Raw genomic sequence first — 23,152 nt, forward strand, 5'->3', positions numbered from 1 at the left:
GGTCAGAGAAGTGCATCTCTAGCTCCAGGCCACAGTCACTCTTCACCTGCCCCTGTCTACTCTGAGTGCTCAAATGCAGACAGGCCCCTCTCAGACTATTTTAATTACTTCCTGCAGTTTAGAGGTTGAGAAGCTTGTTTCCTGGCCCCAAATTCTATACAACTCTTTCCCCACATAGATCCCATTTCAATGCCCCTTTACTTCCTGAAGGCCTGGAGAAGTCCCCCCATCACCAAGCCTAGTTATACTGAATCTTTCTCCCATAGCTCACTTTAGGCTTCTCCTTTACCTGTAGCTGTTTCCACCGGGTGTTGATTTGCTCCAAAGCCCGGGAATTCTCCATTGACAAGTGCACATCAGAAATGGCAAGTTGATGGGCCAGATCATTTACTAACTTCACTCCATCTTTCATGGGGGAGAATTCTTCCTTGAATAGCTATGGAACCAGGATCCAAGTCCCACAGCAGGTAGATAGTAGGAAAGAGGAACCATTAGTCATTCATACCAACTCCTTCCTCTTTACCCAGAGATTTTGTTTCAGTAGCACAGCTTCCATGCTTGCATATTAGGGCAACCAGACTAAGATGTGTGTGTATGGGGGGTGGGGGTGGGCATTGTCCTTATTTCCTTTTCTTCTCTCAGAAAACACCAGGGAAAGAGAAGACAGTAGGACAGAGGAGACCTCAGCTAAGTGTGTTAGTCACTCAGTCATGTCTGACTCTTTGTGACAGCAAGGACTGCAACCTGCCAGGCTCCCCTGTCCATGTGATTCTTCAGGCAAGGATACTGGAGTGGGGTGCCATGCCCTTCTCCAGGGGATCTTCCCAACCCAGGGATAGAACCTAGGTCTCCTGCATTGCAGGGGGATTCTTTACCATCTGAGTCACCAGGGAAGCCCTTCCCCAACTAGGGAAGCCCTCAGCTAAACCAGCCCCCAAATCCAGCAGAGAAACTGGGAGAGACTCTGTTGAAGTCCAGGACAACAATGGAGCCTCAGCATTAGGAACACTGTCAGGGTCTGGGTGGAGTATCTGGTCTCCGGGTAGGCTGTAGCCAGGGGAGAGGGCCTGCATACCTTAAGAGCCTGGATATGCTCAGGAAGTGAATCAATGAAGAGATCCCCAATGGGCTCCCAAGTGGCTCGGACTCCCTCGGCCTGGGTCAGAGTTGCACTTAATTCCTCCATTGCCCCTTGGATCTCCAACAGCTGCTCCAGAGTGCGCTCAATGTGGCGGTGCTGGTCCACGCAGCGGGCTGTCAACTTCTCCCAGAGTTCACTGGCCACTGTTGCCTGCTTCCACACAAAGCGGCTAAGATTCTGGATCCGCTGTCTAGGAGAGGTATCTGCAAGGGCAGTCATGAAGTCAGGTCAGGCCAGCCAGGCAAGGGTAGCCCATGGAAAGACAAAGACAGCCTTTTGTAAACAGGTGTGTGCTGTGTGTGTTTTGATACACACACAAATACATAATTTTTATGGCTGAGCTCCTTTTATAAATGCGGATTTTTTTAAATTAAAACTTTAATTTTGAGTTCATAGTAGATTCACATACAATTGTGAGAAATAGTAGAGATCTCATGTACCCTTTAGCTAGTTTCCCTAAATAGTAACATCTTGCAAAATTATAGTATAACAATCAGGATATTGACATTGACACAATCCAGAAATTATTTTCAGAATTCCCCAATTTTACTTTTACTCACTTGTGTATGTGTGTGTGTCTTGTTCTATGTGATTTTATCACATGTGTAGGCTCATGGATCCACCACTACAGTCAGGAGACCATATTGGTGTTTTCCACCTATAGTATCATGAGGATTTCCTCATATTCTTAAGAAATGGGCAAGGTAAAGAGCAAGTTAAATATTTAAGAGGCATAGTAAGGCCAATCACCCAGAGTTCTATTCACATGACCTTGGAATGTGATTTTGCATTAGTGCCTGTTGTGTGTGTGTGCTCAGTTGCTCAGTCATGTCCAACTCTGTGTGACCCCATGGACTGCAGCCCATCAGGCTCCTCTGTCCATGGGATTCTCCAGGCAAGAATACTGGAGTGGGTTGCCATTTCTTCCTCCAGGGGATCTTCCCGACTCAGGGATCAAACCTGTATCTCTTACGTCTCCTACATTGGCAGGTGAGTTCTTCACCACTAGCGCCATGCGGGAAGCCCAGTGTCTGTTGTGCAGTTCCTTCCAAAGAAGGGAGGCATTTTATGAAGGTGCAGCAGAGGAGAGGTTAGTATAACTTTCCCAGACTTTCCACCTAGGCTCCTAAATTGTAATTTTCCTTCTCCTCCTTCAGCTGCTACTGCTAAGTTGCTGCTGCTGCTAAGTCGCTTCAGTCATGTCCAACTCTGTGCGACCCCATAGACGGCAGCCCACCAGGATCCCCCATCCCTGGGATTCTCCAGGCAAGAACACTGGAGTGGGTTGCCATTTCCTTCTCCTCCCTCAGACCTCCCCTCAAAAGTAGATTTAGAGCCCCCAAACTCCAGGCTAATTGGAATTTCCCTGCTCTCTTGAGCTTGTTCTATCTGAGGTCCACTGGGTGGTAAATTGAGTACTGGTTAGTACTCAGTAGGAGGGGCTTGAGGTAAACTGAGAGGGTCAACAGCATCGACAAAGGGCTCCATTAACGAAGGGTCCTGTCAGGACATTCATAGCCAGTCTCAGAGTGTCAAAGCTTCTTTCTGAAGAAGAGGGCTTGCTGGGCCATCACTTGGAGCTAAACACCATGGATCCCACCCTGCTGCCTTATTTAAACTTAGACCTACAGTGACCCACTCCATCAGAGAAAGAGACCAGAAATCACCAGGGTCAGAATTAAAGAGCCACAATCAGTTTTCTTCTGAAGTACCATCACCTAATTTTTAAAGATTTTTTGAAAGGATTTTTATTTGCTAGTTGATTGGAGCAGTGTCACATGCCTCTCTATACTGGAATAAAGCAGTATGTTTTAAAAGAACACACTACTACTTTTATTTACTGAGTTTGTTTAATGCATTTGAGTCTTTTTTATTTCTTTATCATGCCTTCTTAGATGGTCACACACGATGCTCCAGAGAGCCACGTATAGCTTTGGGCCAAACGCTCATCTCCCCTGCTCCAAGGTCTTCTCTTTGCTTTTTCTTAGAGTATGAATCTTGTTCGTCCCCAATTCTGGACTCCTAGGAATAAATTATCCTCCTAGGTAACAGCTGAGAAAATGAGTTTGGGATGGACATAAAGGTGTTTAATGGTTCATAGCTCAAGAAGAAGATGAAAGAGAGGAAGACCACCCACCTTTGCTCTCAGAACGAGGCTCCTCTAATTCATCAAATGGGTGCTGGGACAGGAAGGCCTGAGCTGACTCCAGCACAGAGTAAATATAGGGCCCTCGAGACTTGACATCTTCCATAAAGGCCTGTGAAGTTTAGCAACATGGTCAATGGGGAAGGAAAGTCTTTCAGTTGCTTTGAATTCCATCCTGCAATTGACAATCTTTCTTCTCCTCAGTGCAATCTGATATCCTGTACCTTTGGGCTATTCAGACTAAAAGAGGAGCAGTCTTCTCTATAGGCAAAAGGATAATTTTGATACTGGAAGGTCTATTTACTCTGAAATGGATCTGTCTATGCCATAAGGTAGAGAGAAATATGGGGACTTGGGGCTAGGAATCTTGGTTCTCTGGAAGACTCAGAAAGTCCTCTGAAAGGGGCTTTAAGAAATCAAAACCAGGATGGGCTAGATTTATATGAAAAGCTTAATTAAACTTTTGTTGAAATATACACGAGTACGCAAATCAAAAGTGTACTTTTCATCACAGCTTGATGAATTTTTGTAAAGTGATTTCATATCTGTAACCAGTACTGAGGTGAAGAAACAGAACTCCACCAGCATCCCAGAAGGCCCTGTCATGACCTCTTTCAGTCACTCTCTCCTCCTCCCCTCCCCCAAGGTAACAACTATCCTGACTTGTACCACCACTGATTAGTTTTGCCAATTTTTAAACGTTATATACATGGAACCACACTGTATGTACTGTTTTTTGTATTTAACTCTTTTTTTTACTCAACATATTGTCTTTAAAATTTAGCCATACTGTGGCACACGTTTATAGTTTGTTTATTTTCTTGCTGTATTGTACTCATCTTTTAAGTTGTGCTATAATTGACCTATAACATTATATAAGTTTAACACAATGTACTGATTTGATTTAGCACAATATACTGATTTGATAACATTTGTATAATATGATTGCCTTTGTAGTGTGAGCTAACACCTCTGGCACATCACATCACATAATGATCATTTCTTCCAGTGCATCTGTGTTCATTTTAAGAAACATTTGTTGTTATTTTCTGATTCTAGAGGGAAGATTTGTCACAGAAATCTTAGAAATTTCAGAAAAGGATGAAAAGAAGAAAATTAAAAAGAATTTCATCACCTGGAGTTACCCATTGTGAAGATTTTGATAGAGTTCCTTCTTATGTGTGTATATACACATACACATCTATATTGATTTTTATACAATTGAGATCTACCTATAAACAATTTTGTATCTTGTGTTTTTTCCACTGAATATTGTTTTATGTTCATTTCCCATGTCCTCGTTAAAAATCAGGGAAGCATTTTAAGGGAGGCCAATATTGGATGGGATGTATAGAGGGGGGAGATTTGACTTATTCTCTGAAGTGCCATCCACAGACCAGTAGGACTGCATACAGCTTCCAGTGACTTTAAGCATCTAAGCAGAGACTGAGCATCCATCTGTCAGGGTGTTGCAGAAGACATCCCTTCCCAACCGAAAGACTACATACCACAGCCTCTGTAACTCTAACCTACCGCGTGTGTCTCCTTCTCCTGTTGCACCAGGACCACATCCCCTTGTAGGGGCAGCTGAGCTGACAATTCCTCATCCTTTTGGCTGAGCCAGTCAATTATCTCTTGGAGAGGGAGCTGAAGCTTTCCACTGTGGTCTGAGAAGGCCTCTAGCCGGGCACTGCACACAATGGTAAGACCAGTGATTTTCAATCCTCTTGTTAAGTGGCAAAACATTTTTCCCCAGCAGATATGTAAGTGGAATCTTACTATGTAAACAGATGAAAGAGGTGCTGCTCTGGTCGAAGTGGGAGAAGGCCCAGAACCCAGCCTCTGACTCACCCCCAGAGCCTCCCAAGACACCTCCCCATAGAGCGCAGTACCAAAACATTTGGTGGACTTCAGTTCATTCAACTGTGCACCCAGAATCAGGCTGCGAAGGGTAGCGAAGTAAGCAAGGGCGTTAATGGAGATAGCTGTCTTGTTGCCCTCTTGTCCTGGAGGAACTCAAGTCATGCCAAACTGTTCATCCTCAGAGGCTTCTCAGAGGCTGCCTTCTGAGGAGGAGCAGTGGGTGGAAAGGGTGTGCCAGGTGGCTGAGTGTGGGCACGCATGTGTGTGAGCTTGCATACAAATACAAGCAGCCCAGGGGTCCCAAAAGATGAGGGCAACATAGGCTAGAAGCTTGACATACAGAAGGAGGAAAACATGTGCAGCATAATCATCTCTGTCTGCCTTCCCCTCTCCCCACAAATGAGCTGTGAACTGAAGTCCAAGTGGTAGGAAGCCAGAGGCCAGTCCAGGCTGTGTGCAGACATTGAACCCATTCCCCTTAGATGACTGGTAACTGTTTATTCTGTCCCTACTTCTTCGGCCAAGGCTTTGACATAAATTTTTGCTTCCACTAATTCTCAGAGCAACCTTGAGAGGTAGCCACTGGTATTGATCAGAGAAGTTAAGTAATTTTCCCAAGGTCACACAGTAAAGTCACTGGATTTGAACTCAGGGTTGTCTGATTTCAGAGCCTGCATTCCTTCAACTTCTGTACACTCCTCATCTCCACCAGAACCCACCAGAAGCCAGGAGTTTGGTCTTTGAGAGAGTAGAGAGGAAAAGTGTGTGTTTGGGGAGGGGCAGTGGGAGGGGAGTTATAGATAAGGGTAGAGGAAAGAGGGACAACTGAGTTAGAAATTGCCTTCAGGCTCCTACTGATTTGCTCTTCGTTTCGGGAGGCATGGGTGGGGGATAAGCAGTGGATGGGAAGAGAGGGCTAACAACCACTACAATTATCCTGCAATTAAAATAAATAAATAATTTTTTTAAAAAGATGAGAAAAAGCAGATGAGAGCTACTAAGATAGAAGGCAGTTATGAGAGGAAGGCGGGCAGTAATCAAATCCTCCATTTAGACAACAGCGCTTTTAAGTGCAGAAAGCGTTTTCATCTCTTATTTGAGTCCTCATAGCAACACCGGGAAATAGAACAAGCGTTATTCCTCTACTCATTTTGTTGTCTTTGTTGTTGTTAAAAAATCAAAACAAGTGGAAGCCAACATTCAGGGATTACTGAAACCAATTTTCCAAGGTGACACAGCTGACATCCCGAGGCTCGGGATGGGAGGGGAGTTTGGGGGAGAATGGATATATGCATATGTGTGGCTGAGTCCCTTCGTTATTTACCTGAAACTACCACAGCATTGTTAATCGGCTATAACCCAATCCAAAATGTTTTGGGTGTTAAAAAAATAAATAAAAATAAAGGGAAAAGACCGAGACTCAAATCCAAGTCTCCTGACTTCTGACCCAGGGTTCTTCCCCCAGCACCAGAGCATGAAAAGGAGGAAAAACAGAGGATGAAGCTGACAAGAAGGCTGAGAAGAGGGTGACGAGCGAGAGGAGCCCAACACCATCCCCACCAATGCCCCAAAGCCCCTGTTTCGAGGCTCCAGGCCTTACCGGAGATTGTGAGACTTCTTTTTGATTTCATTCCAACACAGATTCATGGCTGGTGGTTCCAGGGTCCTGGCAGCACCAACAGACCCGTTGAATAGCTTTGGACTTAGGCAGGGTACCCCAGCACCATCATGAGGAGGCGCAGGGGTGGTGGTAGCAGCTCTAACCTGTACAGAAACACAGACACCTCTATAATCCCCAGAGTGTGCCACACCCCCGTCTGTGCCAAGCCAAGCATGGGACAAGTGTGAACGGGGCAGGGGAGAGGTGGGGAGGGGAAAAGGGGCTGGTTCTAGGATGTGTTTGAGTGGTTGAGAGAAAGGACTCTGGTTCTGTTCATGGCAAGGTCCTCTCTTAGTGCTGTGCTGTGCTCGGTTATGTCCAGCTCTTTGTGACCCCATGGACTGTAGCCCACACACATGGGCTTAACACACGTGTTAAGCACTTTGAGCTGTGGTTTTAATGGGAAGATTGGTTTCCCAACTTGCCTGGTGAGTCCTGTGTGGGAAAGATGTACGGTTTGGGGGGAAGGAGAGACTAGAGGAGGCTCAGCCACCAGCAGGGCCATTTTCCTTCCACAGAAGGGGAGCAGGTAGACTGGCAGGCATGCAGGTGGGTTTCCCCAGGCTGAGATTTCCTCTCCACACTCTCCTGTCCTTCACTCCCTTCTGCTTCTGCCTGAGCATGTCTTGAACTGCGAGGGAGATAGCTAACTCCTGAAGGGCTATTTGGCACAACCCCCATTCCCCCAAACCCCATAATACCCTACAGGGTGAACAAGTGATGGGAGCCTCTTAGCTGTAGACTCTTGTCAGAGTTCTTTGGAGATCAAGACCCCAAATGCTGCCTTAGCCCATCTCAACCCATTGAAGATGAGCAGTGCTCTTTAGGATTCTCCTGACTGTGGCGGGAAATACGAGTCCTGCACCAAGGGCACCAAGGCCCCCTTGGACGTAGGACATCTACTACAGATGGCTCTCTCTCTCTGTCTCTCTCTCTGAATCTGTGGGACAGCCTTTCAGCTTTCTTTGCTAGAAGGCTGGGTAAACTCGAACACTGAACTATGAGCCTACAGCTTACCTTGAATGCCACGGTTGCCAGTGTTTGGGCAATTTTTGAACAGTTCTAACCTAACACAAGTACTTCCAGCATCTCATCTGGGCAGTAGTGCTGGCAGAATTTGTGATAGTAAGAGTGATAATCATAGGAGTCAGCAGTTAAACATAACCAACCTGCACTAAGAGAGGGCTTCCCAGGTGGTACTAGTGCTAAAGAATCCGCCTCCCAGTGCAGGAAACAAAGGAGACGCAGGTTCGATCCCTGGCTTGGGAAGATCCCCTGAAGAAGGGTATGGCAACCTGCTCCAATATTCTTTCCTGGAGAATCCCCATGGACAGAGGAGCCTGGTGGGCTGTAGTCCATGGGTTGAAAGGAGTTGGACATGACTGAATGACTCAGCACACATGAATCTATAGAATAAAGAATATTCAAGATTTAAAAAAAAAAAAACCTCCCACAGCTCACAGCCATACAGAAGGAGAAGTGGGAGAACAGCCAAGCTCCAGGGCACAGCTCTAGAGTCAGTTGCTCTGCGTTCCCGTGAGTGGACCCTACCTGTGCCGTCTGGGGACCCGCTTGCAGGACTGGGCAGCCCCATGGTGCTCCTCCGAATGAACACAGACCCAGCGCTTGGTGAGCTGCAGGCAGAGTCCAGACAGGCTCTGAGAGGGCTCCCCAAGGGAGGGCGAGCAGAGCTGAGCCAGGCCAGGAGGCGGGATCTGTCACCCTGTTTGTTTACTGACCCCCCAGGAATCCAGAGGGGGCGGCTATGTCAGGATTGGGGACGGTGAATCAGGGCTTTGTCCCTGGGGAATTCCGGCTTGCTCCCAACTGGGCCCGCCACACCGGGGCCAGGAGGGCCCTCCCAGGCTGGCAAGGATGGTGAGAGTGGGATTGGGCATTCCATGGTGCTGAGGAGGGGTGTGCAGAGGGGAGCTTCTGTTGATTTATGCTCCCTTTGCCTGGAAGACACAAAGAACTCACTCTGCCTCTAGTTCCCTCTCCCCTACCCTGAGGTGGAGGAAAAGATCAGATCACTTTGGTGACAAACCTCTGGTAAGCAGTTTCACCAAGGCCTGGCAGGACAATGAGCTTGAGGATCAGCCTTGTCCTTTAGTATGTAAGCATCCTCAGAGATAGTGAGGGATGTATGCGAGGACAGAGCTGTGGGATGGTGGGCAGGAGAAGACTGACCCAAGCCAGCAGTGAAAACGGGGTAGGGGGGCTCTGACCTGCCTTTGGGAAGACAGGACAGAAAGCCTTGTCTCCACAGACCTCCCCCTGCACTCTAAGGCCAGGGGGAAACATATGGTCTATGGGCATGCGCCCTGGACTTCCGCGGGGTGGGGGAGGGCAAGATGGAACCCAGGAGCTCGGTGCAGGGAGCCTCCTGTGCCCTGCCTCTGCTGTCCTGGGCTAGTGGCCTGAGGGGCCCTTCTGGAGGTGGCCACTCCTTTTCCAGAAGCCTTGCCTGGGGAAAGGTTAACATTCCCAAGCTAACCCCCCCGCCCCAGCACTGAGGGAAAACACTTCGTTTCGACCAAAAAGGGTTCTGTTCCCATCCTCATTTATCTCCCACAGAGTCTTCTGGGCTTTCCACAGTTCCACATTGTTTCCATGCTGAGGCCCACCTACAGGAATAGTTAGAGCAGCTGCTTGAGCCTTTCTTGGGGTCCAGGGTGGGGCCATGTGGGGTGGATGGCAGAATGGCAGGGGACGGCAGGCAAAGAGCAGGGAGCGGCTCTAGCTCCGGGTCGCAGCTTGGTTTATGCTGGGGTAATTGGTTGGTCCCAAGCCATCCTCACAGAGTTCCCTGGGCTGGGAAGGCCCTACAGTTAGAAATAGCCTCTTGTGATCTAGCCACAACAAAATTGTCATGGTTCTGATGGAAGCACCCATGATGAACTGGGCTCTACCCTTTCAGTCCCTCCAGCCTTCTTAGTTTCCTAAGTGTGAAAAGTGTGAAAGTGTTAATCACTCAGTTGTGTCCGACTCTTTTGTGACCCCATGGACTGTAGTCCACCAGGCTCCTCTGTTTATGGAATTCTCCAGGCAAGAATACTGAAGTGGGTTGTCATTTTCTTCTCCAGGGGATCTTCCTGACCCAGGGATCGAACCCTGGTCTCCTGCATTGAGGGCAGATTCTTTACCATCTGATCCACCAGGGAAGCCCTAGTTTCCTAAACGCTACCCCCCAAGTTGGCTCCCTTAATAGACTCCCTCACCCTGTTCTCCCCTCGGAGTTCCCCCTATGAATCACAGTCCCCTCTAGCAGAGCCAGGCCCTCAGGCAAATGATGACTAATCCTTGATTTCTTTCCCTATCAATAGCCTTCTACTTCTGTTTTTGCGACCAAGATGTTTGGTCTCCCTGTTCCCTATGGGGCTTTCTCCTCATCTCTTGAAACTTTAAGACAAAGTCAAGAGCTGTAGAGAAAGAAGCGAAGAAACTCAATGGTAACCGAAGAGAGGGCTTGATCTCACCATTCTGTCACAAAATTAAGCCCTCATGTCCCACTGCCTAGGTAGTGAAGCTTGCAGGGAGTGGGCAATGAGCAGGACAAGCCTTCTGGAAGGACCCACGGTTTTCAATCCCTCGACCCTCTGAAAGTCCCACTCTGGGGAAGGGGTAGGTTTGCATGGGGACTCTCAGTTGACACTGGCTTTGAGAATATGTTACAGGCAGTGAATTCTCTCTGGTTAGATGTGTCAAAACAGCTTGGGAGGCCTGGACCTTATGACTGTCTGGACCTTCACTCTCTCTCACTCTCTGCCCACATGGGCTCCCCAGTACCTCCAATCTCCATCCCTGCCACCTTGGCATCTTTCTTCCTCCACCATATGCATTCAGTGGCTGTTCACACCACCCATAGTGACCCGGCATCGCAGCCCCTCTGTGAGACCCTAAGAAACATAGTACTTTCACACACTCCCATAGCCTCTGAACCCCAAAGCATTATGTATACTAAGTGGCTTCAGTCGTGTCTGACTTTTTGCCACCCCATGGACTGTAGCCCACCAGGCTCTTCTGTCCATGGAATTCTCTAGGCAAGAATACTGGAGTGGGTAGCCATTTCCTTCTCCGGGTGATCTTCCCCATCCAGGGATTAAACCTGAGTCTCTTGCGTTTCCTGCACTGGCAGGTGGGTTTTGTTTTTTTTTCTTTTAACCACTGAGCCACCTGGGAAGGTTAAGCATTATAAGGCAAGCCAAAATATGCTTATACATCTCCCTTGTCTAGTCAACTTTCCCTTGGACTTCCCTCATTGCCAGGAAAGTGCGTTGCCCTCTGGGATTACTGCCTCTCACACACCTTCTGCCTACCTGGCACCACATACAGGCTGGCACACTCAGCCCTACCACTCCAGTTGTAGGGGAGGAGAGAGAGAGGACAGGTCAGTAGGAAGTTCAGGAGATCCTTAGTGGGGTTAACCCAGGAGCTGTGAGTAGGACCAGGGACTTGAGAGGAAGAAGGAAGAGCCAATGGGGGGAGAGGAAATATTCTGCAGGTACAGAATATGAGGAAACCACAGAGACATCAAGGCAAAGGAAGGTCCTGCCTTGTCCTAGACTATGCCCTGAAGGAGCACACTCTTCCGGGACCTCCCCTGGAAGCTTAACCAGAAACCAGCCAACTTAGCCATTGTGGGCTCTTCGGCATGTCCAGATCAACATGCTTCCTTTGCCCCATAAAAGGCCTCATGAAAGACAGGGATGGGCCAGAGGAGGCCTCGTTCTGTGCAAGGGGTTTCATGTGTATGAAGACTACCCCTGAGCCTTAAGAAGCATGGATACCCACAAGAACACACACAGATCCTACGTCCACCCTCTCTCCATGGTTCTGTCTTTTGCTCTGCACCTCTTACCTGAGGCTGGGGGCAGGTGCTTTGGAGGCTGTGGCTATGATGGAAGTTGTCAGCTGCCCGCCACTTATGACATCGTGGGAGGGTGTAAGGGCATCCCTGCATGACCATAGGTTGCATCAGAACCGAGGCTCATGGGGGTGGGTGAGGACAGGCAGTGCATCAATTGTTGAGCATAAGCACCTGGAAGAGTAACAAGGACAGATTTAGAGTCAAAAATATAGAAAAGGCTTGTAAATGCAGCACTTACCCCGGGGTGCCTTGACCAGTTATGTCAATAAGTATTCAAAGCTTACTGACCTATCCAATAGTTTTTCCCAGGCCATCAAGCACCATAAAAGACTTGAGTTAATAATTGATCAAGGAAGTATCTATTGTTTCTTTATTGTGCTTTGTGCTAGAGACAAAAAGATGATATGCTGTCTGAGATCTCATTGCATGGGGATAAGGTGTGGGAGATGGAGGGGGACAGTTGTGTAAGCTGATTGTTGTTTAGTCATTAAGTTATGTCTGGCTCTTTTGCGACCCCATGGACTACAGCATGTCAGGATCCTCTGTGCACGGAATTCTCCAGGTAAGAATACTGAAGTGGCTTACCATTTCCTTCTCCAGGGGATCTTCTTGACCCAGGGGTTGAATCTGTATCTCCTGCATTGGCCAGCAAATTGTTTACCACTAAGCCACCAGGGAAGCCCATGTAAGCTGATAATGATAATAAAATACTTATGCAGCAGATTTTATAAATGAGGTTTCACCAGAAGGTTAGGGGAGCAAAGAATACAGAATAATTAACTCTATCTGAGCATATGCAGAGATTTCAGACAGATTGCATTTGAAATGAGTCTTGAAGGATGAGTAGATATTTGCCTATGCAGAGAAGGGGAGAAAGGGAGAAGTGCATTCCTAGAAGAGGGAGCCACCTGTGCAAAGGTGGATGTCACCCAAAAACGCACAACGTGCTCAGAGAACAGTCAGTTCAGTATGGCTGGAGTTTGGGAGATGAAAAGACACGGTGAGGAGTTCACATACAGAGAGAACAGACATGGGGAAAATCAAGCCATAAAGTGTTACTGCATTGATGGTAGAAGTCTTTATGGGATGGAGTGAAGGGATGGATGAAGTGAGCCCTACCTGGTCATGTCAAGAAGTCTCCCTAGAGGAAATATTCTTGAGGTGAGTCATGAAAGAGAAATTGAATTGCCATTAGACAGAGAAGATAAAACAAAAAAGGAACATTCCAAACAGCAGAAAATCAAATGTATGGTGCAGATCAGAGTACAGGTAGGTGCCTTGTCGGGGAGTACCAGATGAGGCTGTAGCCAGATTGGGTCATGGCTTGAATGATAAGCAGAGGATTCTAGGCTTTATCTTATAGACAATACAGAGGTACTGAAGATTTTCAGCAGGGGAGTGACACAACCAGATTTGCATTTTAGTAGGAGCCCTCTGTCTACCTTGTGGAGTGAATCTTCAAAGGAAGAATCCATTTAGAAGCTGTCAAAACAGGCAGGCAGTTGCAGGGAGGAGGGAGCAGAGAACATGGCATTGAGATACACTGAAGAGGTAAAACACACTGGATTCGGTGATCACTTGGATATGAAAAGTGAGAGAGGTGAAGGAGTTAAAGGCTTATAATTTGGAAGCTGGATGAATAATGTTGCCAACAACAGGAGGGGAAAACAGAAGAAGGAAATTTGGTGTGGTAGGGGAGTGAGGTCAGTGTTCTGTAATAAGCTATTATTGAGACATGTTCAGCTTTTGAAGTCAACAGCTAAGACAAGAGTGAAAAAGTTAAATGTACCAAACCAACTGACAGTTTGGTGAATGTACACACGTCTGATTAGGATGGGTGGCTAAGACAATGCTTGCAGATGATATAAGTGGTATCTTTTAGTGCTGGACAAAGATGTGCAAACTTTGATCCAATGGTAAGAAGTGAACATCTCTCTTTTTTAAACTGTTTAATTTTTATTGGAGTATAGCTGATTAACAATATTGTGATAGTTTCAGATGGACAGTAGAGGGACTCAGCCATACATATACATGTATCCATTCTCTCCCAAACTCCCCTCCCATCCAGGCTGCCACATAACTTGGAGCAGAGTTCCTTGTGCTCCACAGTAGGTCCTTGTTGGTTATTCATTTTAAATATAGCAGTGTGTACATGTCCAAACTCCCAAACTATCCCTTCCCCCATCCTTTTCCCTGGCAACCATAAGTTTGTTCTTGAAGTCTGTGAATCTGTTTCTGTTTTGTAAATAAGTTCATTTGTATTATGTCCTTTTAGATCCTACATATAAGGGATGATTCCTGATACTGCTGATTAAATAGCCACCATTTTTAGTTTCTACTTCAGTGGTTCCCAACATAAGGGCCCCTTCTTAAAATTAAAAAAAAAAATCTCACTTCACCCACTCACACCTACAAAGGAGCTGTACTTTTAGTACTTACAGAGTGAGAAAAACACTTATACATTTAAAGATCTGTGGACTCCTTGAACTAAGTTACCCTTCCCTTCTCCTCATGGGTCCATCATCCAAAAACTGGGGACTACTACAGATCACACAAATGGAAGAACTCATGGTCTGAAGGACATTTTATTGTGATCAAAGTCCCTAGAGATCACACAGCTACATAATTCCTCACCCCTAAAGAGATTACCCCAAAGAATGATTGAAAAGATGTCTTCTCTCTGATCTAACACCAATATAAAAGAATTAGTCACTAATACTTCCCTGGTGGTCCAGTGGTTAAGAATCCGTCTGCCAGTGCAAGGGACATGGGTTCGATCCCTGATCCAGGAAGATTCTGTGTGCCATGGAGCAACTAAGCCTGTGTGCCACAACTACTGAGACTGTGCTCTAGAGCCCACAAGCCACAATTACTGAGCCCCTGTGCTGCAACTACTGAAGCTTGAGTGCCCTAGAGCCCATGTTCCACAACAAGAGTAAGTTTGTGTGCTCAGCCATATCCGACTCTTTGTGGCCCCATGGACTATAGCCCACCAGGCTCCTCTGCCCATGGAATTTTCCAGGCAAGAGTTCTGGAGTGAAGTGCCGTTTCCTACTCCAGGGCATCTTCTAGACTCAGGGATTGAACTCAAGTTTCTAGCATCTCTTGCACTGGCAAGTGGATTCTTTACCACTAGCAAAACCTGGGAAACCCACAACAAGAGGAGCTACCACAATGAGAATCCCAAGCACCAAAATTAGAGACTAGTCTCCACTTGCCACAACAACTAGAGAAAGCCCACACTCAGCAATGAAGATCCAGTGCAGCCAAGGAAAAATTAATTAATTAAAAAAATTAATCACTCAGATAAAAATGAAGTATTGCTACGGACATATTCTAAGTATGAAGGCTACAAAAGTTTTGCTTTCAGACCTCTTTTTACATTAAAATTTAAAATTTTTGCTGATTATACAAGCAATGCTACTGCTGCTGCTAAGTCACTTCAGTCGTGTCCGACTCTGTGTGACCCCATAGACGGAAGCCCACCAGGCTCCCCCGTCCCTGGGATTCTCCAGGCAAGAACACTGGAGTGGATTGCCATTTCCTTCTCCAATGTGTGAAAGTGGAAAGTGAAAAGTGAAAGTGAAGTCGCTCAGTCGTGTCCGACCCTTAGCGACCCCACGGACTGCAGCCTACCAGGCTCCTCCATCCATGGGATTTTCTAGGCAATAGTACTGGAGTGGCTTGCCATTGCCTTCTCCGTATACAAGCAATACCTGTTCTTTATAGAAAAATGGAAAATACAGAAAATCATAACTGAAAATAAAAATAACCTATAATATTACTATCCAGAGGTAGCCAGCCATTACTAACAGATATGAATCCTTATAGTAGTTTTTCTGTGAAAAATATATACTTGCACTTCGGAAATAAAATTGTCATCATATTATTTATATATTAATTATATAGTTATAATTTTATACCATGTTTTAACTATTCCTCTAACATATGACTTCTAATGGTTGCAAAGGTTATAGAGTCCTGTGGTTGAGGCCATGGGCTTTGAGATTAGATAGGCCTAGCGTCAAACCCACTCTATTCAACTGATTAGCAGTGTGGCCTGGGAGAAATTAACCTCTCTGAGCTTCAGGGCCCTCATCTGAAAACTGGGGATGACTGCCCTTGTAGTCTTGTTCTAATGATTAAAAATTAATAATGTATTTAAATAACTTAGCACAGTGTCTTACAATAGTACACTATTCAATAAATGTTAGCTTTAATCATTGTTGTATAATATTCCACAGAATGGATAAAGCATAATTTATTTTAACAGTAAAACATGTCACACTGCAGTTTATAGCCTTGTGCATATTTGTGATTCTTAAGATAATTTTCTAGAAGGGAGAGTTTCTGGATTAAAGGGCATGAACCAATATCAGACTTGTATTAATAATGAAAGTGAAAGTCTCTCAGTCGTGTCCGACTCTTTGTGACCCATGGACTGTACAGTCCATGGAATTCTGCAGGCCAGAATACTGAAATGGGTAGCCGTTCCCTTCTCCAGGGATCGAACCCAGGTCTCTCTCATTGCAGGTATATTCTTTACCAACTGAGCTATCAGGGAAGCCCTGTATTAATAATCAGTTCAGTTCAGTCGCTCAGTCGTGTCTGACTCTTTGTGACCCCATGAATCGCAGCATGTCAGGCCTCCCTGTCCATCGCCAACTCCCGGGGTCCATTGAGTCGGTGATGCCATCCAGCCATCTCATCCTCTGTCATCCCCTTCTCCTCCTGCCCCCAATCCTTCCCAGCATTAGGGTCTTTTCCAGTGAGTCAACTCTTTGCATGAGGTGGCCGAAGTATTGGAGTTTCAGCTTCAACATCAGTCCTTCCAATGAACACCCAGGACTGATCTCCTTTAGGACAGACTGGTTGGATCTCCTTGCAGTCCAAGGGACTCTCAAGAGTCTTCTCCAACACCACAGTTCAAAAGCATCAATTTTTTGGCACTCAGCTTTCTTCACCTTCCAACTCTTACATCCATATACATCCTTCTAAATTGCCCTAACAAAAATTAGATCACTTTATACCACCCTCAACAATCTATGAGAGAGCCTGTTTCCCAGCACACTTGCAAACGGTGAGCATTCTTTTTTAAAAAAATCTTTGCAATTTTGTAAGTGAAGATGGCATCTTTAGAATTATTTTGTATTTCCTTAGTTACTTGAAATGCTTAACTTTTCCCTTACATTTTTAGTGGCCAGTTGTATTTCTTTTTTCATAAACTCTTTTCCTCTTTTGAGGTTCACCTCTCTACAGATTAAATTCCTTCCTTCATATTTTCTTCTACTGACCTGATATGACTTTGATGCTTCACAAAATAACAAATCCAGGTATCAGGGAATTCAGATTTTCTAATCCCAATGCCGGCAAAAAAGGAATAAACTCTTTCTGGTCCTGGCATGACTATCCTCTGCTCTCTTCAGACTGCGCCATTGACTGTGACTTCGAGTCATTTCACCTCTCTAGACCTTGATTTGCTAAAATGTTAATGGTTAACAGTTGCCAGACATCAAAATGTTTGCTGTTTTAGTAGAAGACACTTTTGTAGCCTGCTGTACTGTCTGTCTTTCTTGGTCCTCAAATGACCCAACCAGAATGATTCCATCTGACAGATGAAGAAGCTGAGACCCAAGTGAACTTGAACCTCCTGACTTCTGGCCAGTGCCCTTTGTTCTACATATTCTTCTTTCTGCCTTTTTATTTATCTCCATTCTGTCCTAATTACCACCTGTACATATTGATTCTCTTCCTACTCCTCTTTTAACTTGCAGAAGCTGTGAGGAATTGGAGATGAATCTGTATTGGTTCCCAAATGGCCAAGTGTAGAAAATAAGACATGTAAACAAAGAAAGTATCACTTAAAGGAGAAATGATTCATACCTTCTGAAGGACACAGACATCAAGTTATGAGAGGTCACAGAGCAGGAACTACTCCTTTCAAGTTGAAGGGATTTAGGATGTATTTATGGAAGAGATGTTTTTGAGCTAAGGTGAGAGAGGAAGATTTGGGTGTATGAAGTAGTATGGAGGATGCTTTTGGGGCAGAATTCATTCATCTGTGCTCTCCCCTAGGGATCCTGCTAGATACCCAGCTGTGACTTTTTCCCACTAGGAATACTCTTTTCCTAATTCTCAAAGCCATACACAGGCCCTTCCAGGAGGATTCAGGGGAAGACATTGTTTAACTTGGGCAGAGATAAAAGCTTTAAAAATGTGGGGGAATACCAGGATTTCAGCATGAAAGCAAGATTGTTGGCTAGTGGAGGACAGATTCATGCCCATTATTAATTTCTACTCCACACATTTTAAAACACAGAGCCAGACACAGAGCAGGTACTCAGTGAATATCTCCTGACTTGATTTTTTTAAATGGAAGTTTATTTGGTTTACAATGTTACATTAGTTTCAGGTATACAACATAGTAATTTAGTATTTTTATAGATTATCCTCCATTTAAAGTTATTATCAACTAATGGCTATTGATAATCCTTGTTGATTATTTTATGCATAGACAAGTACTACGTGAAATCTAAAAAATAAAACAAACAAGTATATATAACAAAACTAAAACAGATTCCCCAGATTCACAGATACAGAAAACGCTAATGGTTACCAGTGGGGAAAGGGAATCAGGAAGAGACACAAATTGACTTGATGTATTGAATTGAACTCCAATTAGGTGAGTGTACAGTTCCTCAATTTTGTAGGTACAAATTCCAGGGAACATGAAGAGAAAGGCTTTGGATATACACATTTCTTGTGTTTGTGTCAAATGATGTATACAGAACATTAGCATTTGAAGCAAGGCTTGAAATGAAAAAACAAAACAAACAAATCTGCAAACGACCTAAATGTTCATTACTCAGGCACTTGTTAAATAAATAATGGTGTATGCATACAATGGAATTCTATATAGCTATTAAAACCAGAATTAAGAACTCTTTATGTGCCAATATAGAATGATCTCTTGAGGTAAAGTTTTTTTTTTAATTTATTTATTTTAATTGGAGGTTAATTACTTCACATTATTGTATTGGTTTTGCCACACATTGACATGAATCTGCCCCGAGTGTACATGTATTCCCCACCTTGAACCCCCCTCCCACCTCCCTCCCATCCCATCCCTCTGGTTCATCCCAGTGCACCAGCCCTGGGCATCCTGTATCATGCATCGAACCTGGACTGGCGATTCAAGTATGATAATATACATGTTTCAATGCTATTCTCCCAAATCATCCCACCCTCACCCTCTCCCACAGAGTCCAAGTAAAAAGAAAATAAGAAAAAAGCGGTTAATCTGTTTTAAAACAAAACATGTGCTTATATATACAATACAATACCTTTGGAAATATACAAAAGAACCTGTTAACGTCGATTGCCTTTGGAGAAGGGAACCAAGTGGCTACTAAACAGAGATGGGAGAATTCCTTCCACTCTTCTGAGATTTTTTTCCCTTATTTTCTCTTTTTAAAACTGAGAAATATAAGTTAGAAAAGGTACATAAAATATATGTGTAAAATATATTGAATTGTTACAAAGCGAATCCCCATGTAATCACTGCTTGGATCGAGAAATAGAATAATTATTTACATCCACAAAAGCCCTGTGTCACCAGGACTTCCCTGGTGGCGCACTGGATAGGAATCTGCCTGCCAGTGCAGGGGACACCAGTTCAATCCCTAGTCTGGGAAGATTTCACATGCCGCAGAGCAACTAAGCCCGCATGCCACAACTACTGAGCTCGAGTGCTGCAACTATTGAAGCCCATATACCTAGAGCCTCTGATCTGCAACAAGAGAAGCACTGCAAAAAAAAGCCTGTGCACCACAACTAGAGCGTAGCCCCCACTCACTGCAACTAGAGAAAGTCTGTGCAAAAGCAACAAAGACCCCACGCAGCCAAAAATAAAAATAAATACATAAATAAAATTAAAAATCCCTGTGTCACCAATAGGAGATATAGTTTTTACTGAATATCCTTTTGTAACTTTGGAATTTTGAGGTGTGTGAATACATTAGCTCTTTAACAGCTACTTTCTCCCTTCTTTCCCACTCCTCACCAAAGTGCCATCAGTCAGTTCAGTTCAGTTCAGTCGCTCAGTCGTGTCCGACTCTCCGCGACCCCATGAATCACAGCATGCCAGGCCTCCCTGTCCATCACCAACTCCCGGAGCTCACTCAAACTCATGTCCACAGAGTCGGTGATGCCATCCAGCCATCTCATTCTCTGTCGTCCCCTTCTCCTCCTGCCCCCAACCTTTCCCAGCATCAGAGTCTTTTCCGCTTTAGCATCAGTCTTTCCAATGAACACCCAGGATTGATCTCCTTTAGAATGGACTGGTTGGATCTCCTTGCAGTCCAAGGGACTCTCAAGAGTCTTCTCCAACACCACAGTTCAAAAGCATCAATTCTTCGGCGATCAGCTTTCTTCACAGTCCAACTCTCACATCCATACATGACCAGGGGAAAAACCATAGCCTTGACTAGACAGACCTTGGTTGGCAAAGTAATGTCTCTGCTTTTTAATATGCTATCAAAGTTGGTCATAACTTTCCTTCCAAGGAGTAAGCGTCTTTTAATTTCATGGCTGCAATCAGCATCTGCAGTGATTTTGGAACCCAAAAAAATAAAGTCTGACACTGTTTCCACTGTTTTTCCATCTATTTCCCATGAAGTGATGGGACCAGATGCCATGATCTTTGTTTTCTGAATGTTGAGCTTCAAGCCAACCTTTTCACTCTCCTCTTTCACTTTCATCAAGAGGCTTTTAAGTTCCTCTTCACTTTCTGCCATAAGGGTAGTGTCATCTGCATATCTGAGGTTATTGATATTTCTCCCAGCAATCTTGATTCCAGCTTGTGCTTCTTCCAGCCCAGCGTTCCTCATGATGTACTCTGCATATAAGTTAAATAAGCAAGGTGACAATATACAGCCTTGACGTACTCCTTTTCCTATTTGGAACCAGTCTGTTGTTCCATGTCCAGTTCTGACTGTTGCTTCCTGACCTGCATACAGGTTTCTCAAGAGGCAGGTCAGGTGGTCTGATATTCCCATCTCTTTCAGAATTTTCCACAGTTTATTGTGATCCACACAGTCAAAGACCATCCCCATGGAAAAGAAATGCAAAAAAGCAAAATGGCTGTCTAAGCTGTGAAAAGAAGAGAAGCGAAAAGCAAAGGAGAAAAGGAAAGATATAAGCATCTGAATGCAGAGTTCCAAAGAATAGCAAGGAGAGATAAGAAAGCTTTCCTCAATGATCAATGCAAAGGAATAGAGGAAAACAACAGAATAGGAAAAACAAGAGATCTCTTCAAGAAAATTAGAGATTCCAAGGGAAAATTTCATGCAAAGATGGGCTCGATAAAGGACAGAAATGGTATGGACCTAACAGAAGCAGAAGATATTAAGAAGAGGTGGCAAGAATACACAGAAGAACTGTACAAAAAAGATCTTCACAACCAAGATAGTCATGATAATGTGATCACTGACCTAGAACCTGACATCTTGGAATGTGAAGTCAAGTGGCCTTAGAAAGCATCACTAGGAACAAAGCTAGTAGAGGTGATGGAATTCCAGTTGAGCTATTTCAAATCTTGAAAGATGATGCTGTGAAAGTGCTGCACTCAATATGCCAGCAAATTTGGAAAACTCAGCAGTGGCCACAGGACTGGAAACAGTCAGTTTTCATTCCAACCCCAAAGAAAGGCAATGCCAAAAAATGCTCAAACTACTACACAATTGCACTCATCTCACATGCTAGTAAAGTAAAGCTCAAAATTCTCCAAGCCAGGCTTCAGCAATATGTGAACCGTGAACTCCCAGATGTTCAAGCAGGTTTTAGAAAAGGCAGAGGCACCAGAGATCAAATTGCCAACATCCGCTGGATCATGGAGAAAGCAAGAGAGTTCCAGAAAAACATCTATTTCTGCTTCATTGACCAAAGTGCCATAGACATCGTCAACTGTTTTATGGAAAGGTTGATATAGCAGCTTTTCCATAGCCAAAAAGCAGTAACAGTTAAAATTTACTTTATTCTATGTTTTACGTATATTAACTAATCAGTCTACATACAGGAAGCCATGGAATCCTCAGGACAATCTTATGAAGTAGTTACTACTGCTGTCTATATTGTGCAGATAAGAACATGGAGGCACACAGCAGTAACTTGTTCAAAGTGATATCGTGACTATGAGGTAGGGAACTGGGATTTATATCCAGGCCAGTGTGTCCCAGAATACAAGTTCTTCACTGCTATACTCTTCTGCCTTTGTAAATTCTAGAACTTGGGCTCTGAGGCACTGTGGTCACTGACACTTAGCAAGTAGAGAAAATTTGTGGCCCTGAACCACCAGCTGGGAGCCCAAGGGCTGACTCAGACATGCCACTACCCAGGCAAAGACACAAGCAATTAAGAATGGACAGGATGCAGTGGGTCTGGGGTATCACCCAGCTGGCAAATCTTACATACCATTTAAATGACCTTCCCAGGACATCTGGGAAGTAAAATGCTGGTCAACTCTCCCAGTCTGACCTCAGAGCTTCCCTAGTGCCTAAGAGCTAGGTAAATATTTTTTGAATGAATGAATAAACTCTTTCTACCTATACACTGGGAAAGTTTAGGAACCTATCCCACAGAAATATCTGCAGAAGTGGACGAGGCTATCTGCTGCAGTTTTGGTTGCAATAGCAAGACTGCAATCAACTCAGATGTCCATCAACAAGGGACTAGTTAAGTGGACTGTGTCGGAGAGGTGGCACAGCCTGACAGTGAAGGATGTGGGCTCTGAGCCAGCACACTCGGGTTTGCATCCTGGCTTCTCGACCTATCAGCGCAGGTTTGGACAAGATCCCTGACTTCGTACTTCAGTCCCTGCATCTGTGAAACAAGGATAACAGAAAGATGTACTTCATAGCCTTGTTGTAAGGACTTAATTCATAGTTACCATCTAGCAAGCACTCAAATCTTTTTTCTTATTGCAGTCACTCATGCCACGAAGTGACAGGGGCTTCGCTGATAGTTCAGTCAGTAAAAAATCTGCCTGCAGTGCAGGAGACCTGGGTTTGATCCCTGGGTCAGGAAGATCCCCTGGAGGAGGGCATGGCAACCCACTCCAGTATTCTTACCTAGAAAATCACATGGACAGAGGAGCTTGGTGGGCTACAGTCCATGGGGTCAAAAGAGTCAGACACAACTTAGTGACTAAACCACCATGCCACAAAACATTATGTAGGTATTAAAAAAGAAAGAGGTAGATCTGTACCCACCGATTTGAACAGATGCCAAAGATATGTGTTTTAGGTTTTAAAACAGTTTCAGAGTGAATGTGTCTGGTATAACTCCAATTTTGTAAAAAAAAAAAAAAAACATGAAAAGTCTCTTCTGTGTATGCACAGAAATAAAGCCTACAAGGATACACAAATTGTTCAGTGACATTTCTTCTAGAGAGTTGTATTAAGGGGACTCTCATGT

The 23,152-nt window shown here is 44.7% G+C and overlaps 1 protein-coding gene across 3 annotated transcripts in view; it reads right to left on the minus strand.

Moving 5' to 3' along the window:
- Positions 1-23,152, minus strand: part of DRP2 (dystrophin related protein 2) — a 51,101-nt gene that overhangs the window by 22,894 nt on the left and 5,055 nt on the right. For 2 of the 3 annotated variants that reach the window (XM_088833682.1, XM_055393405.2), the window contains 6 exons: positions 11,672-11,851; positions 6,751-6,914; positions 4,821-4,977; positions 3,279-3,399; positions 1,076-1,344; positions 290-436 (listed from right to left, as the gene is read on the minus strand). In XM_088833682.1, the coding sequence (XP_088689808.1) occupies positions 290-436; positions 1,076-1,344; positions 3,279-3,399; positions 4,821-4,977; positions 6,751-6,914; positions 11,672-11,788 (975 nt within the window). In that variant the 5' untranslated portion in view covers positions 11,789-11,851. Of the gene's footprint in view, positions 1-289; positions 437-1,075; positions 1,345-3,278; positions 3,400-4,820; positions 4,978-6,750; positions 6,915-8,361; positions 8,451-11,671; positions 11,852-23,152 lie in introns of those variants that run through there. The other variant, XM_088833683.1, reaches the window with a different exon arrangement.

This window comes from Moschus berezovskii, chromosome X, assembly GCF_049115385.1.
Source record: "Moschus berezovskii isolate FMDL1 chromosome X, NW_MosBer_1.0, whole genome shotgun sequence".
In the NCBI taxonomy this organism is placed as follows: domain Eukaryota; kingdom Metazoa; phylum Chordata; class Mammalia; order Artiodactyla; family Moschidae; genus Moschus; species Moschus berezovskii.